Here is a 22,407-nt window from a genome sequence, read left to right as displayed (position 1 = left end):
TTTCACAAGTAAATGTAAAGAAATGCCCTTTCCATGTGGCAAGTTTTGATCGGTTCCTTTTCCCAAATGTTATCCAAGTAGCGAAATATAATAAAGAACGAGAAACAATTCTAAACTATTTTAAAATTATTTTTTCTCTAAAGATAACTTTCTTTCCTATTTACTCATGTGTCTATTCTAGTAAATGTGAGAATGGTTTTTAGCAAGCTACGATTTTCCTCTTTATTTTGTAAAATACTTGTTAATAACTACTCTTTAGGTTGACCGTTATAACCGGCGAGAAAAAAAAATTCTATAGGCTTGACACATGGAATAACAATTCTCCTCCCTATTATTATATTTCTGAGAAAAGCTCACTTAAAAATCATTCGTTCCCACTAAAAATATACATCTAACACAATCTATGTCAATGTGCTGACAATCTGTCATCCTAAAGAAATTCCTTCAGCTGTCATTGAGTGGGTATGGAAAAGAAATTGACTAAATATACTAAATGTGGGCACAGAAGGTGTTTGCATTTTTGAATTGTGGCTTATGATTTACTGTAATATTCATATTTGAAGGCTAAGGAAGTGTACAGAAACACAAGCATTTTAACTATATTCTTACAACTCAAAAATAATGAGGGATAGGAGGCTCTGACAGCCCAATGATACCTAAGTAAACTCCTGCCCCAACACCTTTGAGCGATCTAGCCTCGCAGGAATGAGAAAACAGAGTGGGAGAAAACTTCCTATGCATACAGAAAGTGCATGCATGATGTCTCCAGGCTTTGGCTGTCTCAGCGGAGAGCTAAGTTTAGTTTTGTCAAATGTTCCCAAGCCTCTACCGTACAGAACCAATACTTTGATCACAGCCCTATTTGTTGAATTAAAACTTGGGCATGGATGCATGAATCACCCTTAGCAGGCCTACCCCACAACTAAACTCTGAGAAAGTGTGGGATTATGAGAGAGAGGATGTAACGGGGGGAGGGGTGGTGGAATGGAGAAGGGAAGGAAAGGGAGAAGTTCGATATAAACAAGAGACCTTTCTGGCAAATGTGGCACTAGGCCCGATTCAAACATCTAGGAGCAATTACTAGAATATCTGCTTATTAAGATATACTTTATGATACGTATTAAAGATATAACTTGCGTGCAGTAAAATTCACCCTTTTCAGCGTACAGCTCTATGAATTTTGAACACTGCATACACTTGTATGGCAAGAGGAAAATCTGATACTTTGCTGTCATCAGCAAACTAGTGTCATCAGCAAACTAGTAGTTTAGTCCAGGAGAAAAGAATACCGGGAGAGGGAGAATAGATCACGCGAATGGCATTGAACAGTGTGCTCGGTGCCTAATTATTAAACTTCATGGTGACAAGTCCTTTGAAACTACATTTATTTTCAGTAATATTTACATTCTACGCGAAACACTCTTCTGCATCTCCAAAAGTGACTGGCTCAAAGGAACGTGACCCAAAAGATAAAGAAACCCGTTGGCCTGATGGGACATTAGTTAATTTGCTTGAAACCAAAATCAGCCTAAATATTTCTAGGGATTATGGTTACTTAGCAAGTTACTCCCTCCATCCCAAACTTAGTGCTTCAAAACAATGACACCATTGATTTTGCTCACACATCTAGAACTGGGCAGGGCTCAGCAGGCATCACACATCTCTGCTTCACTGGTGTCAGCTAGAAGACTGGGGTCTGGAGTTCTTTGAAGTCTGTGTGCTCACACGGCTGGCAGCTGAGACCTCAGAAAGGCTGTTGGCCAGAAAGCTTCATGTGTCTTCTGCACCTGGCTTGGTCTTCCCACAACAGGTCAGCTGTTGTGGGAACCAACCTTGGAAGTCACTTGGTGCCTATTGCTTGAAGCTGTTACAAAGGTCCATCCAGACTCAAGGGAAGGGAACACAACACCACCGCTCAGTAGAAAAGTGTCAGAAGCACTTTGCATGAAGAGCATGGGACTTAAAAGACATATTGAGGTAGCCATCTTTGGAAACTATCCTCTGCTGCTCTGTTATGAGCCACCAAGATGAATAGTACAAGAATGATCTTTCAGAAATGCCACTATCATCACATCACTACTACTGTGTTTAAGATGCCAAGACTCATATATATCCAGGGCTTAACTGATGTCACCCCAGTTTTCTCTCCCACTGCATTTCCAGACACTTCTTAGACCCAACCTTCAACTATTCAGAACTACTTGCAATTCTGCAGACTCACGGGTATACCCTTTTTCCAAGGGAATACTTCCTTCTTTGTTTTTCTTTGCTTACTCTCATTCATCTCTTTAGAAATCACTTCTCCTGAGCCACGGCCTTCTTTAGGATGCTCTCCTTGGAAGAAGCAGCCTGCAATTTTGCTATAGCAAGAGCAGGAAAATGCATTCTCACCCTGGCTTTGGCCCCCGGCCAGTTGTCTGACATAGAGTCTCATTCATTTACCTGACCCATAGCTTCTTCATGATTCCATTCCCTCCCATTGACAGATGTTGACCTCAAGGGCACAAAATCCCTCATGCTAAACTCCATCTGAGTCTCCTTCCCAGGGAACCCAGTCCGCAATGAACAGTTTGGGATGATCCCAGTCTTTTACTATAATGAAAAGTAAAATGCTTGCAACTCATGCCCCTGACAATGAGCTTAATCTCCCCCCAATATATAAAGAACTCGTAGAAATGTAAAAGAAAGAGGGGAAATGGCAATACTTATCAAAATTATTAATGCATTTACCCTTTGACATGGAAGTCCCACTTCTGGGAATTTATCCAACACTGGAGCATAATTTGTTGAAGGAAAATGTTGAGGTTGGAAATAACCCAAGTGTCCATCAATAGGGGACTAGTTAAGTAAACTATTTATCTAACTGAATAATCTGCAACTTCAAGAAGAATGAGGAGGCCCTCTAGCACTGACGTGGAAAGACCCTGGGATATACTGTTATGGCACAAAAGAAAGGGCAGAACAGGTCTCTAGAATGCAATCTTTTGTGTACGAAAGAAACGCACAAGGCAAATAATCACACAGGCTGGTGTCTGGATAAACAAATGCTGAAAGGAGGTATCAAGGAAACCTCTACAGGGAAGGGGACAATGACGTGGACAGAGCCAGACATAGCCGATTTTAGGATGCTTAATTTTCACTGGGGTTTTCAAGTTTAGAAACCATAGGAATGCATTACCTTTTCACCGCATGAACCTCAAATCCATTTGTAATTAATTTTGGTGGAAAGAGTAAAGAATTATGAATCCAATGTAATATTTTCTCCAAGTGGCCTCTGTTGCCCTTCACCATTTATGTAAAATATCTTTTACCCACTCAATTCAAATGCTAGTTTAATCATAAACAAAAGATCCAGATGTATTTGGATTGGTTGTTGTGTTTTCCACTTGGTTCTATTGATCTGTCCATGCACAGCCCCAAACTGCTTTTACTGTTACACCTTTGTACTATGTGTAACATCCAGCTTGACAAATCCTCTTAATATTTTTATTTTCAAGATGTCCAGGCTATTTTATCATGTAGTTTCTTATGATCTTTGGCATTTCCTTGTTTGTTTTGATGCTTTTATGTGTAAAAATGTATGTGTACGTCTCCGTGTGCACATATTTCTTCCTAGTCCAAGAGTGGGGTAGGTCTATTTATTCACATTGACTTTTAGAGTGAGACTTGTCTTATTATTCCTCCGATATACTTAACTTCATTTTTAAGTAATATGTATTTTAATTAATACTTAAATCTTTTCTGACTCATTGTAGGCAGAAAAACTTAATTTTAATTATTATTTCAATGTTATTCTTTAGAATTCACTCTACTAACTTAATTAGCAACATTAAAGCCTTAGTTGGTTTGAGTAGAATTTAGGGTTTTTTTTTCCCATTTATGCTTATTGTTCAGAAACCATTGATTAGCATTTCTTGACGTAGGCAGATATGACTTAATGTTGTGAGATTAATGTTGTGACAGATGCTATAGAAGCAGGAGAAAAAGGGGCCCCTGGGTGGCTCAGTCGGTTGAGCGTCCAGCTTCAGCTCAGGTCATGATCTCTTGGTTCATGGGTTCAAGCCCCATGTCCAGCTCTTTGCTGACAGCTCAGAGCCTGGAGCCTGCTTTGGATTCCGTGTCTCCCTCTCTCTCTGCCTCTCCCTCTCTTTCTGTCAAAAATAAATCAACATTAAAAAAATTTAACAAGTAGGAACAAAAGGAGAAGCAGAGGATCAATCGTGACTCCTATCTGCACGGACTCCAGCTAGAGTCAGGTGAACCATGGCACTGGCCATAACTCCAGGGGGAGAGTGACGCAGGCAGAGGTATCCCATGAGAACTCCTCTGGGAGGCACCCCGGGTACTTCCATCGCATTCGTGGTTCCATCTTCCATCGGATACGTGGTTCCTGTAAGTACATGGCAGTGCTCATTCTGGGAAGCACTGCTACAAAGACGGGCCCCCAAGACCAGTGTGAAAACAACAGCCATCCGCTTGGTGTCATTTAGGTGGGAAGAAAAATCCATGGTGGCTATATAACTTCCCTATAGTGAGTATTCCATCAATATTTTCAGATCCTTTTGGGGTTAATGCAACAACATATTAGGACTATTTAATGTGAGCTTTTAAAATTTCCAGCAAGAATTATCAAGCCAAATGCGTATTTCCCATCAGCTAATGATACTATGCACAGATCAAGAACAAGAGAGATACCAGTGGCCTTTATCGTGACCTATCAAATAGCAAGGAAATTTTTCACAGCATTGCCTTTTTGGGTAAGTTTCTCTGGCAAGTCTCTCCACACTTGATCTTAGCCAAAAGGCCGAGAAGCGATCTGGCAAGTCTCTCCAACAACAACAACAACAAAAAAGGCAGCAGATACAAAATGCACCCAGCTTTTATAGATTCCAAATATACTCGGGAACGGAAACAGCAAGAGGAGTCCAGGAACGTTTATTTTCCATTTTCATACCAACACATAGTAGTCGCCAGGATATAGTTCATTGTTGTTTGTTCCTTTTTTTTTTTTTTTTTTTTTTTTTTTAATGTTTGTTCTTGAGAGGGAGAGAGAGACAGCGTGCAAACAGGGCAGGGGCAGAGAAAAAGGGAGGCACAGAATCCGAAGCAGGCTCCAGCCTATGAGCTGTCAGCACAGAGCCCAAGGTGGGGCTCAAACCCATGAACCGTGAGATCATGACCTGAGCTGAAGTTGGATGTTTAACCGTCTGAGCCACCCAGGCGCCCCACTGTTGTTTGTTCTTATCGGTTCCAAAGCAGATGAGTTTCAGGGCACCCTGAAGGCGGGTGTAATTGATAGAACCCTTGCATACTTTAAGGCTACCATTGGCCCAGGTGAAAAATACCAGGTGAAAAAAAAAAAAGTGCGACAGGCATTAGCACTTTGCCCCGTACAAGTACTGACACTGTCTTTGTGGACGGCACACTTCTGACTTGGTTCACCTAGAGGAAAGGCTCTTTTTTGAACTCTAATGCAGGCATACATCTCGGTCCAGGGCAGCCTGGGAGAACTGTTTTCAGCCAACAGGAGACGGCTTGGCCTTGAGAGAAACTAGTGAGACTCATGCTCTGGGAGCAAAGGAAACTCACATGGATTCCTTCAAGCAAACCCCCAGAGAGTGGACTGTTTAAGGAGCTGGAGTTTTAAGGGACAAGTACATCAGTTTCAGTGTTTCATTTATTTTTTTTTTAATGGCTACAATTTTCTTTATTTTGTTAGGAACATAATTTATGGTCAAATTGGCTTCCATGCAACAGCCACTGCTCATCCCAACAGGTGCCCTCCTCCATGCCCGTCACCCACTTTCCCCTCTCCCCCATCCCCCATCCACCCTGTTTGTTCTGTGTATTTAAGAGCCTCTCGTGGTTTGCCTCCCTCCCTCCCTGTCTGTAAGTATTCTTCCCCCTTCCCTTCCCCCATGGACTTAAGTTCCTCAAGATCCACATATGAATGACAACATACGATATCCGTCCTTCCCTGACTGACTGATTTCATTCAGCATAACACCTTCCAGTTCCATCCACGTTGCTGCAAATGGCAGGATTTCATTCTTTCTCATGGCCAAGTAGTATTCCATCGTATATATAGACCACATCTTCTTTATCCACGTGGTTTGTATATACAGTGTTTCATCTAAATGCTCTCAGGCAACGTGTGACAGCATCGAGGATTCTCGGCCAATTAACGACATCTGTAAATGCCCCCCTGGGTGCGGGGAGAACACGAGGCCACAGATTGTGCCGGAGGAATTATTTCTCAGTCATAAACATATGACCACATTACTGGACTGCAGTTACTTATTAGCACCTGAATTGGTAGCAATGCAAGGGCAGGAGGCAAGCAAACTCCAAGTTAATCGAACAGGGTTACTCAAGGCTGTTTTGCTCTGCAGCGGTTATATCCAACTGCAGCATATAACAGGAGCTGTGTTTAAGGTGGCACTACCTAAAGAGGTAGTAAGGAAGACTTACCTCCTCCTAGAAGGTTCCCAGCAGAGGGTGGGTTAGAGTTGGCTATTGCAGGGCAGATTCCTATTCTGGGAAGAACGATGAACTAGAAACGCCTCAGGCCCTACAACACTGTAGTCGAAGGACTGGTCAAATATGAAATACCTTCAAATAATGCTCAGTGGCTAACTTGAGGGCTCTCTGGGGCCGGCCCCATGCTAAAGGCTTTCCTGTATGGTTTTACTTAATCCTCGTAAACTCTTTGACGTATGCACTTTATTACCCTCATTTTACAGAGAAGGAGACTGAGGCTGGGAGTAGCCAGGAGGCATGCCCAGATTTGCAGGGCTTGAGCTGGGAGCAAAGCCCCCAGGCGGTCTGACTACAGAGCCCCACCCCAACCTAACATTGCTGCTGCCTGCTAACCGCCATCCCCAGTGAGACAGCAGATGGAGGAGGGGTTGGAAGAAGACAAGTCTGGGTTCTTGGCCCTTCTCCTCCCCAGAAGGATTAGCAGAAAGTGTTCCCCAGGCCAACTCACCCCTCCGTCATCATCATCGCCATTATGATCAGGGCTATTCCGGTCGCATTTAAGTTCTTCCTGCAACCACAGTATTACTTCCAGTCCAGTGCCTTCCTGGTCCCTGGCTCACAACCCCTTGGAACTGGGCTTCCAGAACTCTCCAACCATGGGAAATCCTATTTCTATAGTGGAATACTACTCAGCACTAAAAAAGAATGAACCACAGACACTCACCACAATATGGATGAACCTCGAATGGGTTATGCCAAAGATCATAGAGCGGTATAATTCCACCCACGTGACCTTCTAAGAAAGGCAAAACTATAGGGTCAGAAAACAGACCAGTTATGGCTAGGGACTGGGTGTAAGGGTAGGTTCCAGACTACAGAAGGGGCGTTGGGGGGCTGTTTTGAGTGATGGCAGTGCTCTCTATCTGAGGGTCATGGCACTGACACTATCATATGCATTTGTTGAGACTCACAGACTGAACCCTAGAAAGGGTTTATTTTCTTTTTTCTTTTAATTTCTTTTAATGTTTGTTTATTTTTGAGAGAAAGGAAGAGACAGAGCGTCAACAGGGGAGGGGCAGAGAGAGAGGGAGACACAGAATCCGAAGCAGGCTCCAGGCTCTGAGCTGTCAGCACAGAGCCCGACGTGGGGCTCGAACTCAAGCACCACGAGATCATGACCTGAGCCGAAGTCGGAAGGAAAGAGTTTATTTTGTTGCATGTAAATTATACCTCACAAAAAAATAAAGTGGTATATCAGTGCACCGTACTAATAAAAACCTTCAAAAGAAAAAAGAAAACCAATAAAGCAAGGCTAACAAGGAGGTAAAAGCTCCTAGTTAGTAGAAGAAGCAACTTTCAGATGGACAAGTGATTGACAAAACGACCATCCAAACAACATACAGCTTAGTTAAGGGAACAATAATAAACCTCATCCTCTGACCTTGGATGAAAGAGGCCAACATTTTAATCAATATTCTTTCACCGGCCTGCTCAGGAGGTACAAGCAGAATTTAATAACACTAATATACTTTGCCTCCCCTCACTTTGAAAGACCAGGCAAGAAAGCACATACATCACTTCTTGAGCCTTCTTTAAATAGCCCACTTGATCTGTCAGGGCACTGGAACTAAGAAATGAAGGGCATGCTAAACTCCCAGAACACCTGTTGGAAAACCAATGTAGTGGCTCAAATGAAAACCAATATATTGGCTCCAGTGAGTTGTCAGTAGGCAGTGAAGATTATTTACCACCTAAAAGTACAGGCATTTACCAGAGGAGAGATGAGCTTCCTGATGTGATGCTTTTTTAACCGAAGCTATTTCAACTAAAGGGCAAATCCAAAAAAACCCTAAGTCGAAGAAAAAGAAAGATGAATTGCATTCTTATAATCATACTTCGCTTGCTTGTAAAAAAAAAAAAATATTCAAAACTATGGGCCAAAATCTATTTCTCTTTTCTAAGTCAGGCCGACAAGTTTAGAGAAAAGGAGAAGAGAGGGTCCTGGCTCCTGATCCTCTCAAAGCAAATGGAGGTCAAAAAAAACAAAAACAGGGGCGCCTGGGTGGTGCAGTCGGTTAGGCGTCCGACTTCAGCCAGGTCATGATCTCGCGCTCCGTGAGTTCGAGCCCCGCGTCGGGCTCTGGGCTGATGGCTCAGAGCCTGGAGCCTGTTTCCGATTCTGTGTCTCCCTCTCTCTCTGCCCCTCCCCCGTTCATGCTCTGTCTCTCTCTGTCCCAAAAATAATAAACGTTAAAAAAAAACAAAAACAAAAACAAAAACAGGCGATCATTTTGCATAACTGGAATGATACACTATGAACCCCCTTTGCCTCTTCCCACCACCTTCTCCTTCGTCTGCTACAGGAGGTGCTCTTTTCTGTTGTCCCCTTATCTTTTCCACAACCTGTGACTTTTAACCACTGGCAATCAGATGTCATGGAAATTTACTTGCTCAGAACAGTGCTACTCTGGTGCACAGAGATGAAAATGGATAGACAGGCACGATCAGGGCATTTGTGCTGAGACACGTTTACAAAGTTGATACCGAGAATTAAAGGAAATCTGATTTCAAAAGTCTTAGGACAGCTGGTCTCTACTAGCGGAAGAAAGGACAAGAAGAAATCTAGGAGAGTAAGCAATGCAGAGTAAAATGGCAAGAAAAACCCAATTGGTAAAAATCACTTTCACCAGAGTGAAAATCTAAGAGTTTCAGCTAAAATAAAAGCTAGTGTAAGGTAGGAATGTGTTTAAAGAATGCAATCAAAATTATCCTTTATTCTCTCTCAAAAGATGAGGTTAAACAAATTCTAAACCTGAATTAATCTTCTAATACGTACTTAGAGGGTATATTCTCTGTATGAAAATTCCACAAGGAAAGATTTAAGTTAGACCAGAAAGATATTTCCTAAACAGAAATCAGAAATATAATATGCTGGGGCGCCTGGGTGGCTCAGTCGGTTAAGCACCCGATTCGGCTCAGGTCATGATCTCACGGTTCGTGGGTTCGAGCCCCGCATCGGGCTCTGTGCTGACAGCTGGGAGCCTGGAGCCTGCTTCGGATGCTGTGTCTCCCTCTCTCTCTGCCCCTCCCCCGCTCATGCTCTGTATCTCTCTCTCAAAAATGAATAAATGTTAAAAAAATTTTTTTTAAATATATGCTACTTAAATAATCCTTTGTATTCTAAACACATTCATCACCACTCCACCCAGACACACAGAGCCCAAGAGATTCTGACCTGTCAGCCTCTACTGAAATGTGTTTAATTGATTATCTGTTTATTGAGCAGTGTGTATTTAGTCCGGTCTAGGGGCAAAGTCAGAAAGAAAGGGTCCTTGCCCTTAGGGAAGTCACAAGCAATTTGGTAAAAAGAAGTAACATTCCCCCTGATGAGAACCCAGCACTAAATTATGCAGGTGTTACGTCTGAGTGCAATAGGACCTAAAGGAAAGGAAGCAAGTTGGCATAAGGGAGCTTTAAGGCACAAGGCGATGAGGTGGCCCCCCTTGCTGGGGTGACTTTGTCTCTGCCACAGCACCAGGAGGGCAGGAAAGAATGGGCGCTCCAGAATGAGGCACGGTTTTGCACACAGCAGACCTCTCAGAGTTCACATCACCCCGTGAGTCCTTAGCTTGATTTTGTTTTTGGACTCGCACTTTTTTCCCCCCTCGGGGAGGTTTTATGGAGTTAAAGACTCAATCTTTAAAACATCAGGGCCTAAATACATCTTTTTTTTTTTTTTTTTTTGGTAGAACGTTGGATCTTTACAATGAGCCTTTCAGGTAACACAGCTGCAAAAACATCATTAAAAAAGCATATACTGTCACATGGAAAAGGCAGCAAGAGTCTATTTTTGTAAAGTTCAAAGTGATGGTGTATCTTGTAGGGGAATCCCTCCAGACTGCTAATATTTCTGTGGCTTTATAAAGACGCCTTTCTGCCACCCCTCCCCACTCCTCTACCTTTTGCTGATAAACTCCCAGCTCCGCAAATGGGCAGCAACCAAGTAGGCTTGGAGAGAACATTCCTGCGCCCGTGTGCCGTCACTTCTGCGGCCATCTTCCTACTGAAACGTAAAACCCAGCAAACTACGCCTCTTCCCTGTTGTTTCCTAGGGGCCTGGTGACTTCTGGCATTTATCACGGAGCTGGAATACACCGGGAGGGTTAAGTGGGGCAGACAGGTGCGGGCCTCTCTCTGGCAGGCCATCGGAACTCTCTCCTCCAGCCCCCCTCGCTTGATCAGCCTGTACTCATCCCGCCAGGTCCTAGCTCAGTTCCTCCTGGCAAGCCGAGGCCCCCACGGCCGTACGGCACCACTTGTGACAGCTCTCCCCGCACACCGCGCGCGGTCTTCCTGTAAGCCGGCACCCGGCACCGTAACTGCGCCAGTCTTCCCTGCATCCCCTACTTTCTTCCAAGAGCAGGGGCTCCGTCGGGTTCATCTGGATCCCAGGACCCCAGAGTGCTTGGAGAATGAGGGTGTGTGAGGCGGGGAGAGTACTGTTCAGAATACTCCTACTTCTGGTGAATTCCCATCCTGTAATTGCCCACTGGGAAGCCATTCTTGAGAGAGTTTTCCTTCCAACATATTAAAATTGTAAAGATTGCTCAGTAACTATCAGCTCCAGACAGGAAACGGCCAGGTGGTCACGGAGTCCACAAGCCGGGACGTTCCTGGAATGGAACTGGCCCCAGACATCTGCCACGGGGGCCCTTCTCTGGCTGTGCCACCAGCCCTGTCAAGTGGGGAAGAACTCTGCAGAGTTTGGGCCCCTGGTCCCAGCATTCCACCTGCTATCGAGGAGGCAGGCAACAACTAATGCTTAAAGCTTTTACCAGAAAACGGATGGTTTCATATGTGATGAAGTCACAGCCTGTACAGATAGGTCTTGATTCCCCTTCACCTATTAACATGCTAACTTTTAAGCTCGTCACTGCAATCTACCCCTCAAATCAGGGCTCTTTATCAAGAAACCTAAAGCCACCTCTCACAAGGCAGACGGACAGGACAGAAGAGGGAAGCTTAGCTATCAGGAGTTTGGTCTTTCACCATAAAGAGATCTCTTATGTGTCAAGAATGAAACACGTTCTTTTTTTTCGAGGCGGGTTTAAGTCGTGCATTGTAACTAAAAGGAGAAAACGTTATTGGATAATATTTTAAAGTTTTAAAATGTCTATTCTCTGTTGGTTCTAAGATTTAAAGCAAAATCTACCCAAAGCCCATTTACAAGGCAGCCCGGGTTACTCTTGGGAAACAGATGCCAGTTCGGAACAGGGCTCACCAAATCCACAGCATCTCTCGCACGTTAAGGCTCCACAAGGAGAAGCTAGTCCGATGATATGTTTTAAGGCTCCAAATATGAGAAGGAGCTTCACAAATGAGAAGGCTCCACAAATGAGAAGCTAGTCAGATGATAAATGAAAGAAGGGGCCACCTACAAGTCACTGAGATATAATTATTCTCAAACAATAATGATCTAAAAAATGGAGGAAAAAAAAAACCCCAAACCTCTGAGGTCTGACAGCAAAAAACTATATCACAACAAAAAAGATTATGTGTATGTTTTCAGAAAAAAATACAAATTCGAAGTACTTCTCTGAGAATATTTTGGGTGAAAATGGCAGTTTATACATGAACCATAATTCATTTTACTGTTTTAGTTTTAAGGTACGGAAAACGAAATGCTGGCAAACATTTTGGAACGTTCTAGAGCACGGGCTTTTTGTTGTTTGTGTTAGGCCTGTCAGATACTGACAAGTCTTAATTAGCTTTCAACAAAATTCTGTTGGTTAGTTGCATTTGATCTCAAATTGCAGTGGTTTAAATCTGTCTTATTCAGTGATATTTCCAGACCTCCATGCCAAATATGCATCCCAGTTCCTGGCCAGTATCTCATGCCAGTCTAATGACCCCAAGAAAACATTAAAATTCCTTATACGTGTTGCCAAAAATAAGCAGACACTCTAAGTAGTATAAAATTCCCATTTTTCACATCAATACCTAAGTTATTGTTATTCTCTATACTAGGAGCCACCAACTCATCGCCATCGTAACTATAATAATAATCATAATTTCAAAGTCTCATCTATTTCAAAGATGATTTGGGGTCTTGTCTTTACATCACACATCAAAGTTTATAAGGGATCTGTATCGTAATTTTTTGTTTTTTTTTTTATTTTTTATTTATTTTTTTATTTAAAAAAAAATTTTTTTTCAACATTTATTTTTGGGACAGAGAGAGACAGAGCATGAACGGGGGAGGGGCAGAGAGAGAGGGAGACACAGAATCGGAAACAGGCTCCAGGCTCTGAGCCATCAGCCCAGAGCCCGACGCGGGGCTCGAACTCACGGAGCGCGAGATCGTGACCTGGCTGAAGTCGGACGCTTAACCGACTGCGCCACCCAGGCGCCCCAGTATCGTAATTTTTTGAAATGCAGGTTAAAGTCAAGTAACTTCCCTATTATTTTCCTATTTGAATTTTATTATCGTTAAAACTTTTCTCCATTCCAAATATTACCTTTCCCTAGGGGTTCAGAAAGTCTGAGGACAAACCAGTGCACCTAGTAAACGCTTAACATGCGGAAGCTGTTATGCTTTGAAACTTTCTTAGGCTTTGTACCCTATTCAGGGAATTCTGAGTAGCGAACCCCTACTTTGTTAAATAGCGTAGGAACTTTAAAGGATTTAATCGACCCTTCTCTCTCTGGGAATTATCACCAAGCAGTCGCATGAGGACTTCAAAAATGTATACGGATTTTCCCCCCATCTTTACATTTACGGTAAATGCCTACCATTGTGGAAATCAAAGAGGTTTTTTTTTTTTTTTTTTTTTTTTAAATCAGTTGTTCCTTTCTGCTTATAAATTATGCTGGGAAACAGTTACATAATGGTCATGATTTATGCTCCAGGTTAAAACTACAAAATTACATTAAAGGTCTCTGCTTGCCATCTGCCCTACATATTGACATAGGGGTTTTCTGAAATCGCTTTTACTCTGTCACTCGCTTACTCCCGCAATGAAAAGGGAACCCCAGCTTCTAACAGCAACAAAGCTCCTGTCTAGTTATTTAGATCCCTTCTCTGGCCACTCATGTATCCCACCCAGCCCTACCTCCTCGCCTTCGCTAATTTTATCCCCACCTCTGACACACAAGGAACGCACCCCCTCTAGCTGGCTGACAAGAGCCCCGTCTGCCCCACAAGGCTAAGACGTTCTGCGCGGTCTAGCGCCCCCAGCGGAAATTTACCTTCTGAGAAATATGGTCATCCGGTCACAGCCACAAACTTAGCGTTTAATCACTGATACAAAACAAAACTACACGTAAACAAAACTACGTAACTTCACTACACTGAAGGTTTGAAAAAACCTTCAATGAGCTCTCCAAAGCATAGGGTCCTGGCTACACATTTGTGTTTCCCTCCATGTGACTCAACCAACAAAGTGCTGGTGATGTTCTTTTTAAAATTTTTTGGCATGTTTTTTTATTATGGTAAAATACACATAACGTAAAGTTTACCATACTAATCTTTTAAAAATGTTTATTCATGGGGCGCCTGGGTGGCTCAGTCGGTTGAGTGTCCAACTTTGGCTCAGGTCACGGTCTCGCGGTCCGTGAGTTCAAGCCCCGCGTCGGGCTCTGGGCTGATGGCTCAGAGCCTGGAGCCTGTTTCCGATTCTGTGTCTCCCTCTCTCTCTGCCCCTCCCCCGTTCATGCTCTGTCTCTGTCTCAAAAATAAATAAAACGTTAAAAAAAAATGGTCAAGTGTCATGAAAATTAAATAAAATAAAGTGCATAGAGCACTCATTTAAAAAAATGTTTATTCATTCTTGGGGGGGGGGGGGCAGGGAGGGAGGGGCAGAGAGAGAGAGAGACAGAGACATAGAATGTGAAGGAGGCTCCAGGCTCCTAGCTGTCAGCACAGAGCCGACACGGAGCTCGAACTCACAGATCTGAGCCCAAGTCGGGCACTCAACCGATGGAGCCACCCTGACGTCCCTATCCTAATCGCGTTTTAATGTACATTCACACCATTGGGCAGCCATCATCACCCATCTCCAGACACTCTTTGTGATATTCTGGGCATCGTCTACGAGAGGCAGACAGAAAACTGCCAGTTGGTTTCTAATGATAAAAATCCAATGTGGGGCGTACGGGTGGCTCAATTGGTTAAGCGTCCCACTTTGGCTCAGGTCATGATCTCACAGTTTGTGGGTTTGAGCCCTGCGTCGGGCTCTGTGCTGTTGGTGCAGAGCCTGCTTGGAATTCCTCCCCCCTCCCTCTGTCCCTTCCCAACTTGCATTCTCTCTCTCAAAAACACATGAACTTAAAAAAAAAAAAATCCAGTTTTAATGCACAGAACCGTAAGCATAGTAAAGGTGTATCTTACTGTGTGCATTAGCAGCACTAATAACAGATGAGGAGGGATGGAGTGAAATATAAGGCCGGTGACCATCGGGATCCAGACCATGATGGGCAGGGGCAGGAAGGCAGACCTGGGGATTCCATCAGGAGCCATAAGAACCTTGAAGAGTTCGAGGATGGGGCACTTGGGTGGCTCGGTTGGTTAAGCATCTGACTCTTGATTTTGGCTCTGGTCATGACCTTGTGTCCTGAGATCGAGCCCTACGTCCGGCTCTGCACTGGGCACAGAGCCTGCTTAAGATTCTCTCTCTCCCTCTGCTTCTCCTTTGCTTGTCTGAGTCTGAGGGGGGCAGTGACATTTGTTTACTCGCTGCCACCATTTCTGAGTGTCGATGTTCCAGAAACTGTGCCAGTCACTGGAATGAGTCAAATGTATGTCAGAAGGCTCATCCAGGCTGCATACAGATGGTTGATGGAGCAAACTAGCGGTCTTTGCTATCATGCAGGCAAGAAGTGCTAAGTAAAGGCAGCAGTGGAGGGAACAGAGAGCCAACGTTTATGCATCTTTTGTTTTGCCTATTAATAGGGTGACCATGAAATCACTGATCCCATCGTTTTGTTCCTATTTCATAATCACTCTAACCAATGGTTACTTCGGCCCAAAGAAATTTTACATGACACGTCAAATAGCACTAAGGTTTGTCAGCAAGAAGGAGCTTGTGGTACAGACTTATCAACTGATCGTGCGTGACGGTCAAGGCACTGTGGTGGCAACGCTCGAATTAGATCACTATCATTTCGGTCGAGTATTTATGGCCTACTTAGAGGGAAAGCTGTTATTCCACAAGGCTTTTTGTGGGTGGGAGGGAGAGGACTTGATCATCAATCTGGGAAAGGTGAAATAGATCAAGAAGCTACTCTGTGAAACAGCACGCGATGAACCTGTGTGTAGTGACGGGAATGGTCCCAAAAGTACGGTGTGAGGTCTAACATGGGCTGCAGACCGTATTACAGAGCATGAGGACCTGTGTGTAAAAACACTGATTTGCTTGTATATGTGAACATGTCCGTAAACACAGCAAAGGGTCCCGAAAGAATATGCCTAAGGGAGCAGGGGACGAGAGTGGCGGGGACTTTCAGTTTGCATTCCGTCTTGAGGTGAGGAGAGAGCCGTGGGTCCCGCAGGAAAATCAAGTTTCATAGGTCAGTGGACCAAGTGAGCATCACAGGCTCATAGGTCTACCATACGATCTTCACTGGTAATTCAAATCACCATAATCCTCACGGCAATGCCTAAGACTCTAAGTGTGTGTGTGCGTGTGTGCGTGCACATGCCTACCTGTGCGTCTTTTGTCACTCCGCCAAATTGCCTCTTGACTCTATTTTTAAATTTTTTTTTTTTCAACATTTATTTATTTTGGGGACAGAGAGAGACAGAGCATGAACGGGGGAGGGGCAGAGAGAGAGGGAGTCACAGAACTAGAAACAGGCTCCAGGCTCTGAGCCATCAGCCCAGAGCCCGACGCAGGGCTCGAACTCACGGACCGCGAGATCGTGACCTGGCTGAAGTCGGACGCCTAACCGACTGCGCCACCCAGGCGCCCCTTGACTCTATTTTTAAATGACTGATAGTATGTGTATCAGAGGTCGTTTGACACGAGAACTTACTGGTTGTTGCCAAGGGTTTCTCCTTGAGCTACAAGAAAACCATTTGAGAGTAATACGCGATAGAATTCCTTCTCAATTAGCTACAAGGTAACCCTCAGAATGCAAAACTATTCATCGCAAAGGAGCAAATCAAAGTACGATAAGCTTCGGTCTTTCCGTTCAAAACACACTAAAATTTCCCATTTTTAAAATTACACTTAAAGTGCATGTTGGTGGCACAGAGGCTATATACACACCGAGTCAATGCTCCGGGCGCAGGCGAGGATTTTGTTCTCTTGGTTTTGGAATTAAATCTCCTAGAAATACTAAATGGAAAATGGAGACCAGAGTGGTGGAGACTATTTCATTTTTAAATGTTACCAAGAATGTTTTTAAAGGCTGTTTACAAAAGACTGTTTACCGCTGTGGCTCAGCTACAATCGAAAAATTAATGTAAGGAACTCACACGGCATTTTCAGGGTTTCATTCCAGATAGAATTTTCCAGACAGACAAAAATTATACTCTTCTCATCCTTAGCCCTCTTGAAATTTAAAAAAAAGGTGGGGCGGGGGGCAAGATAGAAGGTGTAAATGACTAAGCACTTCCTGGGAAGAAGTTCTGGGAAGCCAAAGGATTGGGGGCTTCATGTAAAATGTCCTGATAAGAAGTCTAGACTATCTGTAATTTGCTGATTTTGAGGAAAAACAGATTGTTAAGAAATCTTGTGAGGCCAAATGCTACAGGAGCTGAAAGTGCATGCAAAACTTCGGATGGCACGTGGGAGCAGGGATTCCTACACTCCTGCAGACCACAGCACTGATTATCTATGACCCCAAGTGACATTCAGGAGTGACTCCTATCACGGAGGGAAAAAAATGTCACAGAAACAGAAGGACAAACATATTTAAGTGCCCCCCTCCAAAAAAACCCCCTGTAATAACGCAGACAAAAGGAAGACACAAACTATGAAACCCGTCATATCTAGAAGTTCTTACTTGGCATGGACTGAACTGTGTTATTACGGCACAAGACAAGCAGACACGGTGAGTAGACTGCCTTTGTGCAAATTAGCAAAACGCATCTCTTTTTCCTGGTTTTCCTACATCTCTGCCCCATTTACCCCTTCGGCTGGGCAGCCTTGTACAGTGAACAACCTGCACAACTCAGGAAAATTACCCACTAATAGTTTAGTTACAGAGTGAGTGATGGGAACCTATGTGTTTGACCCGAATATTTGATAGGAAAGGGTAGACATTTTGGTAAAGAAATGGCTAGTCAAACCACTTGTTAAATTCCCTGAGCTGAGTACATTAAAGATTCGCATCAGAAAACGTTGATCTATGCCTTGGTTATTATTTCTGCCAAGCATTGAGAAATCAGACACAAAATAACTCGTAACAACAGAATGCCATACTGACACCATCCACAATTAACATTGCTTTTCTATCTCTCTGGAGCGACCAGCTGCTTCCTCCTTTCTAAACACACTTGGAAACCTATTAGTCAAGATGGCCTCAAAAGCCACCCCCTTGCAGCACAGCTGTCCTGGTGGTACTCCCACTGAGCTCACACAGAAAGGGCCCGTTCCACTTTTCCCTGGGCCCACCCTTCTCCTGCTCTAGTCCCCCTAATAAGTAAAATAAGTCCACCTGCAATTGAATCAACATCTTGAAAACCAGCTTCACAACCCAGTGAGTTCAAGAGGTATTTTTAATTACCTTGGTTGCTTACTCCCCAGCCTTCCCCATTGAAATAGTATGGTCCAAATATCCCACAAGTGACAAATCCGTGCTTGGGTAACGTGCAGGTTCCATGAGAAATACAGCAAGAAGTCAGACCCTTTCATTCTAGGGAAGATAAGGATGACTGGGTTGCCTAGAAACGTCCCAGGGGCCACCAAGACAGGTGCAAGCATCTGCCGCCCAGGCGCTGACCACCCTGGGGGGCGCGGGGTGTGAGTGACAGCAAAGTTCCACTCGGGCCAGATGCAGAGTCTCCGTGCACCGGTGGCTCGGCATGAGGACCTCCACCTACAAGGTGCCCCCTGCTTCCGAGAGGCCACGTGCGTCACGACTTTCCCCCCATATGCCCCCCCCCCACCTTTTCTTCGGCTCTACATGAACAACATCCTCTCTTGAAGTTACCTTAAATACGTGAAGGCCTTCCGCCTCGACGAAGAGGTTAACCTTGCTCACCTCGATAATGTAGAGGACCACGTTCTTGTAGAAGCAGTACAGTATGCACTTGGTCACGCGGTTGTAGCTCCAGGCGCCGTGAACCAACAGGAGCTTCTCCAAGTAGGAAAACTGAGAAAGAAAAAGAATGAAGTTCAGGACCGCCCATCATTTAGGAACAGAAGCCGCAAAATGGCCTTGGGAGACGGGTAAGGGAGCAGAGGAAAGCGGAGTGTGCGGATAACCCGAGAAAACCGCTCCCTCCCGAAAACAAAAGGCAAAGCTTTCAGGTCCAGTGAGGACGACTAAAATCTCCTCTCAGATCCACCTAATTGTTATTTTCCCCCAAACACAACAGTGGACCTCCAACTGTTATTCTCCTGACGTTCTGTTTACAAAAAAAATTTTTTTTTTTTTTTTTTTTTTTGCCGGGGCAGGAGGGTCCTCAACTCTTAGGAGAAGGTGACCACTCGAATTGGAAGAAAAGCAAAGCAACCAGATGCTTCTCTTCGACTAGATTTTATGGTGACTTCGGGAGCAAGGGACAGGAACACTCAGGCACCAGTACCCTTTTTACCAAAGGGATGCACATATGTGTACATGACCTATTTCCACCATCAGCCTGCAGGTTAAAAGCAACTGCACGTGCACAGAGGGGCACCCGCACTCGGGCACACACACACAGCCTTCACTTCTACACTCATTGTGTCCTCCTTTTTTGCTTCCAACCAGGGAACCGTACTTCTTGCTAGAGTGCTATGCAGTCAAGAAAAACAAAAAACCAGCAGGCAGCGGGTACGAGGTCGACGATGATGTAATGGCTCTCGCTGCTTGAAATACTGAGCGATATCAAATGAGATATTTGAATCTTCTTTGGGGTAGGAGGGTCTTCGGGCGCCACTTGAATCCTATCCGCTTCCTCTTAGCCTGGCTTGGCTTTTTGTGTCCTACCTCACAAAGGTCCCCAAAAACAAATACTGAGCTAGAGGGAGGGAAATAAGGTTTGTTCTTTGTTGCTGTTGTTTGTTTTTGTGGACCGTGTCGTGCTCCGGTACAAAGGCACCATTAGGGGCAATCCTGTTTAAATTCACAATGTCTACGCATTAATTAGTCTTGTGTCACACTGGTGTCCCGTCGGTTGCCTTGAACTACACCCTCAATTACCCACTCCAAGTCACAGGGTCGTCGTCCTCAGGCTCACTCTCCTAAGAGAGATCATCAGGCTATATTGAGAATATCCACAAACATTAGAAATTCAAGAAACGACAGATGCTGGCAAGGATGTGGAGAAAGGGGAACCCTCCTGCCCTGCTGGTGGGAATGCAAACTGGTACGGCCACTCTGGAAGACAGTGTGGAGGTCCCTCAAAAAGTTAAGAATAGAACTACCCTATGACCCAGCAATTTGCACTACTAGGTATTTATCCAAAGGATACAAAAGTGCTGATTCAAAGGGGGCACAAGCACCCCAATGTTTATAGCAGCTCTATCAACAATAGCCAAATTATGGAAAGAGCACAAATGTCCATCAACTGAATGGATAAGGAAGATGTGGTGTACATATTACCAATGGAGTATTACTCGGACATAGAAAAGAATGCAATCTTGCCATTTGCAACAACATGGATGGAACTAGAGTGTATTATGCTAAGCAAGATAAATTAGAGAAAGACAAATATCATATGATTTCACTCATGTGGAATTTAAGAGACAAAACAGATGCACATAGAGGAAGGGAAGGAAAAATAAGATAAAAACAGAGAGGGAGACAAACCATAAGAGACTCTTATATCTAGGTAACAAACTGAGGGCTGCGGAGGGGTAGTGGGTGGGGGGATGGGCTAAATGGGTGATGGGCATTAAGGAGGGCACCTGTCGGGATGAGCACTGGGTGTTACATGTAAGTGATGAATCACTAAATTCTACTCCTGAAACCAATACTACACTATATGTGAACTAACTCGAATTTAAGTTTAAAAAAGTAGAGTGGCACCTGGGTGGCTCAGTCAGATAAGCATAGGACTCTTGATTTCAGCTCATGATCTCATGGTTTGTGAGACTGAGCCCCACATGGGGTTCTGTGCTGACAGCGTGGAGCCTGCTTGGGATTCTCTCTCTCCCTTTCACTCTGCCCATCCCCTGCTTGTGTGCACTCTCTCTTTCTCAAAACAAACATTTTTTAAGTAGAAAAAAAGTGATGCGTGCAAAAAAAATTCTTTCGATATGGCAAACTGCCTATTTCTGATTACTTTTGACATTAAATTTAACTGTAGAAAAGAAAATTTCTGACTAGAAATGCAGTATTTAAAAACAAAACCGTTCTGTTTCAAGAGGAAACCACACAATAGGTTCCACTAGCCCTAAAGATCTGACACGACATCACATTTCATGAGCTGTTCCAGGAGATGGGGGTAGGGCAGTCACTCAACTACGTACTCCAAAAGCTAAATGGCCACTTCAAAATGGCAGGAGTAGGTTCATATGGAAAAATAAAACTCCTCATAAAAGCTCATTAAGGATTCCAAAGGGGATTGGGGAATCATAAAATAACTGGCTAAACAAATAAAAAGGAAGTTTGCATTTGACCTGGACCCCCTGATGCTAAACTTCGGTGGGCACAGAGAACATCTGCTAGAGTCATCCGGAATGACTCAAGTGTAGCGCTACAATGATCTGTTTTCAGGAAACACACACACACACACACACACACACACACACACACCCTAAATCAAAATGCTATTTTCATGAGGTCGCTCAAAAGACGCTAAGAAGGTTGGGGGCAGGAAGGATCCTCTCCTGAGGAGAACGGGCAGCCGAGGGCTACAGTCGCCAGCACAGAGTGCCCACGGGCAAGGCAGCAGCACAGGGGCGGCCGTGAGTCCCAGCAGCTGCCTCTGACGATAAAAGCACAGGCGGGCGGAAGAGAGGTAGAACCAGAGCTTGGCCTCTTTCATCGTTTTTCCCAAGGACAAGCCTGCGAGCTACATTTTCTTCCTTCGGTATACAACCTTCCGGGGCACTTCCTCAAAGATCTGATCAAAAGCGTATTCATCCACGTGAAATGAAAAGACAAAGCACACGACGTTAACTTCTGCCAGAGACGTTTATCATTTCACCAGGGGCAACGGGACTCATAAAATTGTGGCATCTCTAACTTCTGACTGAAGCGGCCGAGGCACAGTGTCAGGTGGGGAAGGTGTAAGGCCAGGAGGAAGGCTACCCTGAAGCAGCAGGACCCCTCCCCAGGCACGGGCAGGACCACGGACAGGAGAAACAAAGACCCACAGACACATGGGGCCGTGCATCAGTTCCTGTGGCAGCGGCTAGCACACTGGAAGGGGAAGGAGACCCCTAACTCACTCACTCTCTCTCTCTCTCTCTCTCTCTCTCCCCTCCCTACCCTGCTTTTGTGCTGTCAACTTGAAGAGAGCAATCACTGCTCCAGATCCCACAGCCTATTAGTATGCAGTTTCAATAAAGCAGGTCATGGAATCTCCCTTCCCCAGACATTTTAAAGAAAAAGACAGGCAAATATTTGCCTGGAACTCCTAGGAAACCTCTAAAGATCCCTTCCAGCCACATGATGCCATAACTCAAGTATTTAATAATGCTGGGGTGTATAACATCTACAGTTGCTGACAGACTACAGGAAGTGGGAGTCTCACAGGCCTCAGAGTGGTGGACTCGGGAAAGTGAACGGGCAGGTGTGCGGGACTAGTCCCCAAGGTCACGTGCAGGTCTG

At 44.4% G+C, this 22,407-nt stretch overlaps 1 protein-coding gene across 11 annotated transcripts in view; it reads right to left on the bottom strand.

Annotated features, from left to right (window-relative positions):
• The window catches only part of LOC121012749 (phospholipid-transporting ATPase IB), a 651,500-nt gene that overhangs the window by 245,851 nt on the left and 383,242 nt on the right, over positions 1 to 22,407 (bottom strand). For all 11 annotated transcript variants that reach the window (XM_040448061.1, XM_040448063.1, XM_040448066.1 and 8 more), the window contains one exon: positions 18,688 to 18,798. In XM_040448061.1, coding sequence (XP_040303995.1) covers positions 18,688 to 18,798 — 111 coding nt within the window. The remainder of the gene's footprint in view (positions 1 to 18,687; positions 18,799 to 22,407) is intronic.

The sequence above is a fragment of the Herpailurus yagouaroundi genome, unplaced genomic scaffold, assembly GCF_014898765.1.
Source record: "Herpailurus yagouaroundi ecotype Mexico unplaced genomic scaffold, PumYag 197, whole genome shotgun sequence".
Classification (NCBI taxonomy): domain Eukaryota; kingdom Metazoa; phylum Chordata; class Mammalia; order Carnivora; family Felidae; genus Herpailurus; species Herpailurus yagouaroundi.
The sequence above is the reverse complement of the archived record's forward strand: the minus strand, read 5'-3'. Positions and strand labels throughout refer to the sequence as shown.